Source organism: Hypomesus nipponensis, chromosome 24 (genome assembly GCF_054491055.1).
Source record: "Hypomesus nipponensis isolate SF chromosome 24, ASM5449105v1, whole genome shotgun sequence".
Taxonomy (NCBI): domain Eukaryota; kingdom Metazoa; phylum Chordata; class Actinopteri; order Osmeriformes; family Osmeridae; genus Hypomesus; species Hypomesus nipponensis.
Genome location: NC_140384.1, coordinates 2,060,728 through 2,074,857, shown reverse-complemented (window position 1 = coordinate 2,074,857; position 14,130 = coordinate 2,060,728). Strand labels below are relative to the sequence as shown.

The following is a 14,130-nucleotide window of genomic DNA, read 5'->3' as shown; positions in this document are numbered from 1 at the left end:
AATCATGAAAACATCACTGGTGCCAGAGACTATATATATATATATATATATATATATATATATATATATATAAAAAATATTGCTCATGTAGAGGAGTAAATGTATTTATTTTATATTCCAATGTTCAACCAAATGTTAGAGACTTGATGGTCTTAGGCTATTTGCCAAATAGCCAGCCTTACAATTATAGCCTCACACAGTTCTGTGCACCAGACTGGGTTGGCGGCCTGTTTATCCAATGACTTTAGGATTACATTACATTTGACCTATATCTAAAGACTGCTTGTTTTGTAAGACTGAATGCACTTAATGGCTTTACATTTCTCTCAGATTGGTCTCTCAGATCATAGTAATGCAGATACCAACCCAGAATTGGAGCAAGATAGTGATAAAAATGAACAGCGAGAGATGGTGACATGGAGACAATATGTGACATCAGGAAAAGAGAGAAGTTTTGAGGAGAGATTATGGAAATAGACAAGAGGACAGAGCGGAAGATGATGGAGGTGGACAAGAAAAAAGAGGAGAAGAAGAGGATGGAAGTGGACAAGAGGACAGAGAGGAAGAGGATGGATGTGGACAAGAAGAAGAAGGAGAGGATGGAAGTGGACAAGAGGACAGAGAGGAGGAGGATGGATGTGGACAAGAAGAAGAAGGAGAAGAAGAGGATGGAAGTGGACAAGAGGACAGAGAGGAAGAAGATGGATGTGGACAAGAAGAAGAAGGAGAGGCTGAGGATGGAAGTAGACAAGAGGACAGAGAGGAAGGGGATGGAAATGTACAAGACGAAGGAAGAGTGGAAGAGGATGGAAGTGGACAAGAACAGAGAGCAGGAGAAGAGAGAATCCAAGACGGAAATCAAGATTCAAACAGATTGAAGGTACAACCATGTAGTTACAGATGATCTGTGCACTCTCTTTGTTTACGTTAAATGTGTATGTCGTCTGTCTTAATAGAACAACATTGTCATTGCTATTTCTGCTTTTGTTTCATATTGTGTTTTAGGTGTGAATGTAATCAATCTTATCTTGTATTACAGGAACGCCATGATGACGATCCCATTTACTCTGGTGCTCCCCTCACTAAAGGACAGAGTCTGCTGTTACTCATGTCATATGTACTGAGGCACAATTTGACCGGAGTAGCTCTTCAGGATCTTCTTACACTGTTCAGTGAACATTTCCCTGGCTTAGTGCCAGCAACGTCATATCTTTTTCATAAAGCCTATGGACAGTTTGGCCAGTATGTGCCCCATTTCTGTTGTATTGACTGTGAAAGCTACATGGGACCCAGTGAGACAGCTTCAAAAAACTGTTATGGTTGTAAAGTTGAATTTGACATTGAGAAAAACATAAGGGTTGGATCTAACTTTCTGGTACTTTGTCTATCAACCCAAATAGTGGATGTTTTGCAAAAACATCCACTATTTGGTGCAAAAACATCCACTACTAGGGAGTCAGATGGCTGAGCGGTGAGGGAGTCGGGCTAGTAATCAGAAGGTTGCTGGATCGATTCCCCGCCGTGCCAAATAACGTTGTGTCCTTGGGCAAGGCACTTCACCCTACTTGCCTCGGGGGGAATGTCCCTGTACTTACTGTAAGTCGCTCTGGATAAGAGCGTCTGCTAAATGACTAAATGTAAATGTAAAAACCAGACATACATTTAAATAAAAGGGAATCAATTCTAGGCATTGTTTCAGATACTCGGTGTGGGGCAGAATATGAAAGACTCAAGCAGAGTGGACAAGTAGGGGCTGACGCAATATCGATCATGTGGAACTGTGATGGAATTCCAGTTTTCAATAGTAGCAACATTCAGATATGGCCAATTCAGTGTCAAATCATAGAGCTGTCACCAAAAGATCTTCAAGGCAACATATGCATACCATGCTTATGGTTTGGTCACAGCAAGCCAAATATGATTACATTTTTAACTGCTTTTGTGTCACAGCTCAAAGAACTGGAAGAGGATGGAATAAAATGGAGGGACTCTGAAAACATAGAGCATACAAGCAAAGTTCATTCAGTGCTCAGCTCCTCAGATTCAGTTGCCCGCCCCCTCCTTAGAAACACAAAACAGTTCAATGGCAAATACGGGTGTGACTTCTGCCTCCACACAGGCGGTGGCCCATACGTCTGGGAAACCCCAGAACCACCTTTAAGGATGGAGACAGATCATTTTCAGCATGCTATGCTGGCAACACCTGCTAATCCAGTAATGGGAGTGAAAGGCCCTTCCCCTTTGATGGAACTTAAGAGCTTCAACATGATCACTGGATTTGTTCCAGAGTACCAGCACAGTGTCTGTCTGGGTGTCACTAAACAGATGACATCTCTGTGGCTAGACAGTAAGCACCATAGTGAAGACTGGTACCTGGGTTCCAAGGTCAGTGACATAGACCAGGAATTGCTGTCCATTTATCCACCTGTGGAGGTCACAAGGACATCAAGATCAGTGAAAGCATCTGAGTGGAGGTCATTTTTGTTGTTTTATGCATTGCCTGTTTTGAATGGCATTTTGAAAAAGAAGTATTGGAATCATCTATTTTTATTAGTTTTTGCAATGCACACTCTTCTTCAGGATTCCATCAAAGTGAGCCATGTGGATGTGGCAGAACAAGCTCTGCGAAAGTTTGTGATGAACTTTGAGAAACTATATGGTGCAGCTAATGCTTCTTTCAATGTGCATTTGTTAATGCACTTGGCAGCAAGTGTGCGCAACTTGGGACCACTGTGGGCCACATCCACATTTCCATTTGAATCATTCAATGGGACTTTGCTTAAGTTTTTTAATGGAACAACACATGTGCCAACACACATAGTAAAGACATTCCTTAGGTGGAGGGGTCTCTCAATGAAAGCAGGGACTACAATGGCAAATGCTAATGACAGTATAAGGGAATTATTTGACAAACTACAAAGTAGCTCTGGCTTAAGAATGAAGTCAAGGGAGTTTCAAGATAATGTCAGAGGTTTTGGCTGCCCGAAGAAAGGTAGCACATCTGTGTGGCAGAGGATGGCTATTAAACATTTCACAGGAGTGACAGTTCATTCAGGGTTTTTTTTTGACCGTTTCATTTGTAGCAGTGTTTTTTTTCATTCATATAACAACACTACACCTAAAAAGAGAAATAATTCTGTTGTACAGTTAAGTGATGGAACTTATGTGAAATTATGACCCTGGGGCTTTTACCTCTGACGATGGGACCTCTTCTGCATCCACCACAAATGGCTTCTGTGTTTTAGTTAAAGAGCTTGCCAAGAGCGGAGGAAAGGTTTGTAGAGATGTACAGCTTAATATATCCTCCACATTTATAAATGAAGTGTCTCATACCAACAATGTATTTGCCGTGCATCCTCAATCACTCAAACGTAAATGTATAATGGTTAAGTCCAAGGACAAAATGTATGTCATTCCATTTCCTAACACCATAGAACGTGACTTAAAATGTATATGTTCTTAGGGAGCTACTTCAACAGCTTAATTTCTAGATGACGCTACAACAACTTCCCTTAATTTGGCCTGTACCCATGAAGACCCACATGGTCTTTTAGTGTTATTTGCATTAGGCCTGCTTTTTTCCTCCATTAAAAAAAGTAATGTTCTTATCTTTGTGACACTGGTTAGGATCAACGTAACTTTTTTTTGCATGCAATTTAGTCACCATTTAGTTTTCTAATGTAGGGTGAGGGATGCCACCTGAAAAATCACTATGTAGTGGCAGCACCAACTTTGAACAACTTACTGTTCAGCAAAACACTCAGAATTTATTGTGTGCACCCGTACTTTTGATGTGTGCTTTCAGTGTTTTGTTTGACATGGCGTTAGTGTGTAAGATGTATTGTGACATGATACTTATTTGCCATATCAACTTATTAAACATTACATTGTAAGAGTAGCTATTTGTGTACTTTACTTTTTTGAAAAATTGAATGAATGGGCTTTCAGTTCATTTCTGCATTAATACATGTTAACACTTACCAAACGAAATGTACAAATAATGTACTGAAATACAAGCATGAATAAGTTAACTTAATAATTACACTCAAAGGTAACTCAAAGTATTAACGTTAAAATTGGAAAAAGCATGATGGTAGTATACTTTTTATATATTCACAGATAATACACTTTTTAAAAGTATATTTAAAATGTACTATTGAAAATGTTTTTTCATCAGAAAAAAAAGAGAACTTAACCAGACTTTTCCTTTCCTATGGGAGCTTCTTTATCCTCTCTTCTACACATCAGCTGTTTTTATTTTTATATAGAAAGGGGAGACGATTAGCTTTGGGACAAAGTTTAAGCAGCTGTAATTCAGTCATCTTTTGACATATCAAGGTGAAATAGCGCATAATACTTCAGAATGATGCCATCTGGAATCCTATTTGGTTTGAAAAACCATCAGTCAAGATGATAATTGACCTCCTTCAGAATGAAACAGCGTTACCATTATGATTGTGCAGCTAGACAGCTACTGTGGTGTACCTGGATTCCTGTTTAATTAAATATATAATCAGTATCATGACAGGCTCGATAGCTGTGGCTGGATTTGAATCTATGACCCAGCACTTTGCAGTACACTGTCTCAGCCAATTGAGCAATTCTCAGTGTTGAGAAATATTGTGGTCAGTTACTATAAAAAACAAGTAAGCCGTTTCTCCTGTGGCAAGCATTGTTCGATTTAGCCAAAGTTTAAGCAGCTGTAATTCAGTCATCTTTTGACAAATCAAGGTGAAATTGTGCATGGTACCTCAGACTTATGTAATCAGGAAGCCTATAAGATTTGAAATATCATTAGTCAAAAGCAAATTTGCGTTATTGACACATAGACAATATGGACATAGAATTCAGCCATATTGTCTCTTATTCATTTTTACTAAATATTACTTTTGTCTGTGTGTGTGTCACCAGTCCATCAACCCCCATCGGTGTATTGCTGGAGCACCAGCACGGGCAGGCGGAGCAGCATGTCAAGCAGAGATCCCTTCAGGGACAGTACCTAAACCAGGTTAGATAAGAGAATGAGTAGAAGGTAATAAAGTGAAGTGAGAGTTGTCACAGCAGGCAAAGAAAATAGTTGGAGAGGATAGTGGGAAAGACGGGTGCCACAAACAAGGAACCTCAATGGCTCCACGTTACCAGTTAACGTTCTGGTGTATTTTGCAACGCTATTGTCTTAACGCTCGCAAAATGACAAGAATTTGGTATCTTGCTAACACAATTCATCTGAAAGAATGTCAATAATTACTCAATAATTCAAAAGAAATCTATAATTACATAATTGAGTAAGGGGCTCGTGCCTATAAACAATCAAAGGTCAGATTCACTCTAAATGAATCCAACATTTACATGCACACTAATATTCATCATTCAGAATATGATAATATTCCAAATATGATAGGGTCATGTAAACAGAATATTCAGTTTGGATATTCTGAATTAGGCCATATTCAGACTGTAGCATTTTAAGACGAAGGATATGACCCACATGTTTATGTAGGAGCATTCTTTTTATGTGGTACACAGCACCTTTGGAATATGCATCTCTGTGGGGTTTTTTCCACGGTTGCACTACATGGCCAGCCATGCATGGCTGCATGTAAAGGGGAATATTTATTGTTATTAGAAAATAAAACACTGATTTGAGCCCATCTGGCCTCAAATCAGAGGAGCGGCATTGCTCTAATGCACCGCTGTTACTCCTTACGACTCTTCCCAACACTCCCAGAATATTCTACTCCTACTTTGTGTCACATTTTGAGTCTATGCAAAGGCACTTTTTGGCATGGAAAAATATAAAATGCTCAGAATGTTACATATTTGACCACTGCGTTAGACAAGCACGACTGAGTTTCTATGAGAGAGGAGGAGAGTAGGTGAAGTGAAGGAATGTAGAGAGAAAATCTGAGTCTGTCTGAATCTACATCTGTTTATCTATCTGTCCCTTGATCCAGGCCAAGCTATGCTGTATTCAGGACACCAGGACTTCTCTGCTGAGGAAGAACCGGCCTCTTCCTGAAACCATGCCCCTCTGGAAACTCCCCCACCTCCAAAAGGTACGAGGTAGGATGGAGTCAAGTCGTACGTTTCGCCAGACTGGAACATGCAACTGTAGTGCTTTGTAGCTAACCTAGGATTGCACAAATTGGGGTGGTTGGCACTTGATATCTGGTGACTTATGGTTAGTTATAATACGGGTGGTTTAAATCAAGCATTGTGATTGGTTGAGAGTGAGTCACGGGGTGTGCTTTATTGAGCATAAAGTACTGTACACCCAGAGAATGCTCTAGTATGCCTTATCACGTTTACCTTAAAACGGGAGCGTTCCATATTAGTGCGCACTCAAAATAACTAAAATGTTGCCGAACAAAAAGACTGTCTACAAGTAATTACTGGCATGCAGCAATTTATTGGTTAGCAAGCTATACTAGCAACATTCGGTTAATTTTTGAGCAATAATATTGCACTGTCCCGTGCTATCAGTGCTAACTAGCTGGTCTAGCTACTGAAATGTTGGACGGAAGCTCAGGTTTATAGTTGTTAACTAGACTACACTTATTTAATTTGAGCTTCGTAGCCACGCAATTACATGACCTGGACTTGGCTTCTTAAAACCCTGTTTTCCACGGATGCACAATTAATGGAGATATCCAAATCAACATAAGCTAACCTTAACAACAACCTAAGCTAACCTTAAGAACAACTAACCTTGTTCGTCTATCGAGTCCCAAGTCACTCGTAACTTGTTTACAGCATATAGGTTAGTAGGCTAGCTAGCTACCATATACCCAGTGCCTACGAAACATTTATGATTGATTTAGAATGTTTAGGCCTAGTGTTTAAATTAAATATTATTTTATTGAAAGTGTCCCATTGTCGTTGTTATTTTAAAGGTAGCTTTTATAAAATGAGCATTGAATGAATGAGATGGTGCGAGATCTAGCTAGGCTAACAAACGTGCAGTTCACAATGCTGTTTGTCCGTTGCATAGCAACAGCCACTGTTTACAGGGACTATTTTCTCTCGGCTACTGAAATGCGATACACAATGTTTGTTGTGAGACATTTCCGAGTTTTAGGGGTGGGAAAATTAATAACAAAAATAATATTAATAAATATATAATAATACATTTGATTTAAAGGCGCCTTTCTTGACACTCAAGGACACCGTACAAATTACATTTAAAACAGCAAAAATAAAGAATACAACAACATTAAAAACAGCAGAAATAGGTAGAGTAATTGACATTTAAATGGAATATGCAGTTTTAAACAGATGGGTTTTGAGTTCCAATTTGAAATGGGGGAATGAGTCAATATTTCTGAGTTGGTGTGGTAGTGCATTGCAGACACGGGGAGCAGAGCGGCTGAATGCTCTACTCCCCATGGTAGTGAGGTGGGCAGAGGGGACAGACATGGGTAGGGAAGAAGAGGATCTGAGGGAGCGGGAGGTAGTGGGACCCTGGAGGAGATAATATAATATATGAGAAATAATATAGGTTATTCCATGCCTAAGCAAGCAAACCCAATAATAATGGGCCTCATTTACCAATATCTTCCCAAGTTATTTCTTAAATTTGTTCTTAAGAAAGTTCCTAAGAAAAATCTATGTGTGATTCATGAAGTGTTCTTAAACTGCAGAATTGTTTGCAGGTGTGTTCTTAGAATGATGAATCACAATATTTCATAAATTGAAAGCTTGTGCCCCGTTGCTCCTATTTAGCATAAGTAAACGCCCCGTTATTTCCCATAAAAAGGCATGATATGGCAGGGCCGTGTGCACACTCAGAGAAATGTCAAAATGACGTGGTACGTGATGGACGCCTCAACAAAAGACAGAAAAAATTATATTTAATAGCAATACAAAGCAGTAAATAAAACCGATGCATGGATTAGCAGTGAACGCTGTATGTGGAGAAGTGCCCAGAACTGATGAAGTGAAAAAATTTATGGTTTAACTTTAATCTTGGTTTGGTATGGTTTGGGAATCTGAAACTGGCTATAAGAACAGGCTTGATCGGCTTGTCAGAGTAGCCAATAAAGTCATTGGGGTAAACCAAGTCCAGCTCTCTGAGCTTTATGTTCGGCAGGTCGCAAGGAAGACCCAGTCCATATTGGCTACTGACCATCCCCTGAAGGGGAAGTTTGTGCTCTTGCCTTCAGGAAGAAGGTATAGAGCTCCCACCCACAGAACAAAACGATTTGGGGACTCTTTTGTTTGTTTTGCTATTGGGAGGCTAAATGTGCATAAATGAATGGCATTAAGTATTTATGGGGTGGCGGTCTTGAGCTGTGGGACCAGCAGGCGGTTGTCTGAAGAAGACCGTAGGTGGTGGGTGGGGGTGTAAGGCTGCAGGAGAGACTTGATGTAGTCGGGTGCAGTCCCGTTCACTGCACGGAAGGTCAGTACCAGGGTCTTGAATGTGATGCGGGCCGTGATGGGTAGCCAGTAGAGGGAGATGAGGAGCGGGGTAACGTGGAAGCGTCTGGGTAGATTGTAGACCAGGCGGGCCGCTGCATTCTGAATCCTCTGAAGAGGGTGGGTTGCGCATGCTGGGAGACCAGCGAGCAGCGAGTTGCAGTAGTCCAACTTGGAGAGGACAAGTGCTTGGACTAGCAGCTGGATGGAGTGCTCAGATGGGAATCTCCAAATCTTCCAGATGTTGTAGATGGGTGAATCTACATGACCGCGAGACTGCAGCAATGTGGGCCGTGAGGGAGAGATCATCATCCATGGTAACCCCAAGGTTCCTGGCAGAGGATGAAGGTGTCACCGTCGCAGATCCCAGGGTGATTGAAAGATTGTGGGAGATGGAGGGTTTGGCCAAGATGATGAGAAGTTCTGTTTTGGCGAGGTTCAGCTGGAGGTGGAGCTTGGTCATCCAGGTGGAGATCTCTGTAAGGCAGACCTCAATCCTAGCTGAGATCCCCGGATCGGTCGGGGGGAACGACAGGTACAGCTGCGTGTCGTCAGCGTAGCAGTGGTAGGAGAAGCCATGGGAGGTGATGATTGGTCCAAGTGAGGTGGTGTACAGAGAGAAGAGGAGGGGTCCAAGAACGGAGCCCTATGGGACACCAGTAAACAGCTGGTAAGGGTCTGACAGTTTGCCTCCCCAAGAGACCTGTTACGATCTTCCTGACAGGTAGGATGAGATCCACTGGAGTGCAGTGCCAGTGATGCCCATCTCAGAAAGTCTGGAGAGCAGGATCTGGTGGTTAACCGTATCAAACGCTGCAGAAAGGTCCAGCATAATGATGACGGATGACCTTGAAGCCGCCCTGGCAGACTGAAGGGCAGTGGTGACTGAAAGGAGGGCAGTCTCTGTGAAGTGGCCAGTCTTGAAGACTGATTGGTTGAGGTCAAGCAGGTTGTTCTGAGAGAGAAAGTTTGACAGTTGGTTAGATACAGCACGATCACTTGTTTTTGAAAAGAAGGGTAACAGTGATACCGGTCTGTAGTTCTGGAGGATGGCAGGGTTAAGGCAGGGTTTTTTGAGTAAAGGGGTAACTCTGGCCTGTTTGAAGGCAGAGGGGAAGGTGCCGGAGGTAAGAGAGGAGTTTTGGACATGGAGAAGAAAAGTTATGATGGAGGGGGAGATGGTTTGAAAGAGAGGGGAGGGGACAGGATCAAGGGGACAGGGGGTGGGGCGGGCGACGAGAGAGAATGAAGTCAGAGATCTCTGCCTCAAACAGGGCAGAGAAAAGGTTTAGACATTTGGTTGGGTCAGTCATGGAGGGTGAGAGGGTAGGAAGGGTGGGTTTAGGGAACAGACTGCTAATGTTGGCAACTTTTTTCTTAAAGGAGGGGAACTTGTCTGCTGTCAGGGGAAAGGGGTGGGGGATGTGGGTTAAGAAGGTAGAAAAACTTTGTTTTTTCCATATACAAATATACAAATCTTTTACTTGTAATCTAATGTCATAATAAATCCTAAAACTAACATTTATTTGTGAAGAATGTTTATTTTAACGATTGAAAACAGATGTATCACATACTGCTGTCGTATGTGTCGGGTAACAGAGGCTAATTTCATGATGCTCCCGCCTCAGTGAAATAGCAGACTACTGTTTCAAAAGTACATGTAATAGCTTAATAATATCAGTGTTTATCATATTGTACACTAGAGAGGGTACCATTTCTGGGAAAATTGTAGGATGTGCTTGCTTGCGTCGGTTGCACAGGGGTTTGTTTTTTAATAACTCCCTACCGTCCCACTCGGAAGAGGCCCCGGGGAAGACCCAGGACACGCTGGAGGGACTATGTCTCTCGGCTGGCCAGGGATCGCCTCAGGGTCCCCCAGGAAAAGCTGGTGGAAGTGGCCAGGGAGAGGGAAGTCTGGGCCTCCCTGCTTAGGTCGCTGCCCCCGCGACCCGATCCCTGGACAAGCGGCAGATGATGGATGGATGGATATTTCTGTAGGCTATATTTTATATAAAAAATGCATAGCCTACTTATTATTTATAAAGATTACATAGATTTAAAAGCATAATTTTTTTCTGCTCATTTGCAACTCAAAATACTAAAAGTGAAGAGTAGAATGAAATAGTTGTTGTCTCATTTCCCCTGCAAGAGGGAGCAGCCTCATAGTTGAATCAAAACGAATACATTTGACAGACCAGTGTAAAACTGGACCTAATCTCTATGATTTAAATGTAATTTTAAGTTTTTCCCTTCTCGTGATATTTTCAAACATTTAGCCTATCCATATTGTATTCATTCATTAATAAAGAACCCCCTTTGAAGCTTATTGTAACAACAACGTAAGAGGGCATATAGTTATCTCAGATGGGATCACAATTCAAATAGTACCATCTGCTAACTGAAAAATATGCCCCCATAAACGTAAATAAGATTGACATTATTTAGGGGAAAATCCCTCATTCATAAAAAGCTCAGTGGTAGCGATCATTGTCAGTAACAACGTAAAATAGCCCTGTATGGAGAAGCTGGTAAATTTTACTACTACAGTGCAGTACTAGACTGTGTTTGTCTCGGTAGCGATTGCGTTGGTTGAATTCAATTTAATGTTACGTCTTACGTTTTAGGCTGAAATTTATTATTTTTAGGAACAGATTGTTCAAGTTTAGACTGTGGCAATGGAGTTTAGGTTAGAAGTCACTCGTCAGATAGTTTCACCTATTGAAAGACTTTTGATTTAAGTAAGGGTAGTGCCGATTATGTGCCGCCGTTTGACTTCCTGTAAACAGTGTCGTAAATGATTTTTGCAAGTTCCCGTGTATAGTGAAAATAAATCAGAGTGTCGAAGTGAAGAAAATCCGAAGTCCGTACATGTCAAAAATAAACTAAGTCCAAAGGTTGAAAATGATTCTAAGTGTTGACAAGTGGAAAATAAACTAAGTCCAAACGATGAAAATTATTCTAAGTGTTGACCCGTCAAAAATCAGGCTAAGTCCCAACGTTGAAAATTATTCTAAGTCCAAACCAGTCAAAAATCAGGCTAAGTCCAAACAGATGCACTGAAACTCAGAGTATTGATGCAAAAGTTTATTCCAACACAGGGTAAAAAAGGTATCCTAGTGAGTAAGCTCCGAAGAGCAGACAGCAAGTTCTCTCCAAACATCCTCTTATATACTGTATTTTCTGCCTATTATTTGTGTCATTTTTTGCTATTGATACAATACTGTTGGTCACAGATACATTATGCATCCTCACATTATTGGTACCTTTCTGTTGATGACCATTTCTACGCTTTGTCACCCAATTGGCCCCTATACTAGGGTTTCTGATTACAGAAGCTGGGTCACGTTGGCATCTCTGTCCTTACATAAATCTGACCATGTCCAGGCTCGTGTTGGGTGCACACACATCTTAGGCTGTTTTCTAGTTGGTATGGGATGCTCGTGCTTTATAAACATAGGAAACCCCTAGACACAGACCTAGGCCTGACCTGGGTGACAGCTTCAGACTTGGTTGGTAGTTTTCCTGCAGCTTGGCCATATGTGTACGTTCTAATTTACGGCTAGGCCTCTGCATTCCATGGAGTGGTACTTCCCTACCCTCCTTTGCTAAAACCAACGTTTCACACTTCTATTTGGTTTTACTCAGTCACAGCTTAGCATCAAATTTCCCATAATACAACTTAGAGTATAATATAAGGAATAACTGAGACATTCACTTTTCAATCGGATAGTTCCATAAATGTAACCCATCTCCATCATTTTCAGCAGGGTGACGTAATTTTCTTCATCAACAGCTGTGCCTGTACTGTACAGTAAAGATGTTTTTGTTAGCTACAAGACTAGGCTACGTGAGCTACAATGGTTTGAAACCACAGCTAATTATAATTTTACCCACAAATTGTTTACCTGTAATCTAATGTCATAATAAATCTTGTCTCGTCATCTTCCGCTTGTCCGGGGATCGGGTCGCGGGGGCAACGACCTAAGCAGGGAGGCCCAGGCTTCCCTCTCCCCGGCCACTTCCACCACCTCTTCCTGGGGGACCCCGAGGCGTTCCCAGGCCAGCCGAGTGACATAGTCCCTCCAGCGTGTCCTGGGTCTTCCCCGGGGCCTCTTCCCAGTGGGACGTGCCCGGAACACCTCACCAGGGAGGCGTCCAGGAGGCATCCTAATCAGATGCCCGAGCCACCTCAGCTGGCTCCTCTCGACGCGGAGGAGCAGCGGTTCTACTCTGAGCCCCTCCCGGATGACCGAGCTTCTCACCCTATCTCTAAGGGAGAGCCCGGACACCCTGCGGAGGAAGCTCATTTCGGCCGCTTGTATTCGCGATCTCGTTCTTTCGGTCACTACCCATAGTTCGTGACCATAGGTGAGGGTAGGAACGTAGATCGACTGGTAAATAGAGAGCTTCACCTTTCGACTCAGCTCCTTCTTCACCACGACGGACCGATGCAGAGCCCGCATCACTGCGGACGCCGCACCGATCCGCCTGTCGACCTCGCGCTCCATTCTTCCCTCACTCGTGAACAAGACCCCGAGATACTTGAACTCCTCCACTTGGTTCAGGATCTCCTCCCCGACCCGGAGATGGCACTCCACCCTTTTCCGGTCGATAACCATGGCCTCAGATTTGGAGGTGCTGATTCGCATCCCAGCCGCTTCACATTCGGTTGCGAACCGCTCCAGTGAGAGCTGAAGGTCACGGCCCGATGAAGCCAACAGGACCACATCATCTGCAAAAAGCAGCAACCCGATCCTGAGGTCACCAAACCGGACCCCCTCAACACCCTGGCTGCGCCTAGAAATCCTGTCCATATAGGTAATGAACAGAATCGGTGACATAGGGCAGCCCTGGCGGAGTCCAACCCTCACCGGAAACAAGTTCGACTTACTACCGGCAATGCGGACCAAACTCTGGCACCGGTCGTACAGGGACCGGACAGCCCCGATCAGGGAATCCGGTACCCCGTACTCTCGGAGCACCCCCCACATGAGCCCCCGAGGGACACGGTCGAACGCCTTTTCCAAATCCACAAAACATGTGTAGACTGGTTGGGCGAACTCCCATGTACCCTCCAGGACTCCGCGGAGGGTATAGAGCTGGTCCACTGTTCCACGGCCAGGACGAAAACCACATTGCTCCTCCTGAATCCGAGGTTCGACAATCCGGCGGACCCTCCTCTCCAGGACCCCCGAATAGACTTTCCCAGGGAGGCTGAGGAGTGTGATCCCCCTAAAGTTGGAGCACACCCTCCGGTCCCCCTTTTTAAAGAGGGGAACCACCACCCCGGTCTGCCAGTCCAGAGGCACTGTCCCCGATGTCCACGCGATGTTGCAGAGTCGTGTCAACCAAGACAGCCCTACAACATCCAGAGCCTTAAGGAACTCCGGGCGGACCTCGTCCACCCCAGGGGCCCTGCCACCGCGGAGCTTTTCAACCACCTCGGCGACCTCGGCCCCAGAGATAGAAGGGCCCCCCCCGATGTCCCCAGACTCTGCCTCCACGTCGGAAAGCGTGTTGGTGGAATTAAGGAGGTCTTCAAAGTATTCCTTCCACCGATCCAGGACGTCCCCCGTCGAAGTCAGCAGCGCACCGTCCCTACCGTATACAGTGTTGACAGAGCACTGCTTCCCCCTCCTGAGTCGCCGGATGGTGGTCCAGAACCTTTTTGAAGCCGTTCGGAAGTCATTCTCCATGGCCTCGCCGAACTCC

General features: G+C 43.6%; 2 protein-coding genes across 5 annotated transcripts in view; both read left to right on the top strand.

Annotated features, from left to right (window-relative positions):
• cfap77 (cilia and flagella associated protein 77) overlaps positions 1-14,130 on the top strand; it is a 97,753-nt gene that overhangs the window by 41,646 nt on the left and 41,977 nt on the right. For 3 of the 4 annotated variants that reach the window (XM_084690410.1, XM_084690409.1, XM_084690411.1), the window contains 2 exons: positions 4,912-5,008; positions 5,955-6,056. In XM_084690410.1, the coding sequence (XP_084546536.1) occupies positions 4,912-5,008; positions 5,955-6,056 (199 nt within the window). Of the gene's footprint in view, positions 1-4,911; positions 5,009-5,954; positions 6,064-14,130 lie in introns of all 4 variants that reach the window. The other variant, XM_084690412.1, reaches the window with a different exon arrangement.
• Positions 335-1,570, top strand: LOC146232670 (uncharacterized). Its single transcript, XM_084690415.1, has 2 exons — positions 335-880; positions 1,040-1,570. Exon 1 carries the CDS (start codon positions 468-470, stop codon positions 876-878), a length of 411 nt encoding a protein of 136 aa, XP_084546541.1. The 5' UTR covers positions 335-467; the 3' UTR covers positions 879-880; positions 1,040-1,570.

Coding starts and splice junctions, on each gene's coding strand:
- LOC146232670 (XM_084690415.1), top strand. CDS start 468: ATGGAAATAGACAAGAGGACAGAGCGGAAGATGATGGAGGTGGACAAG.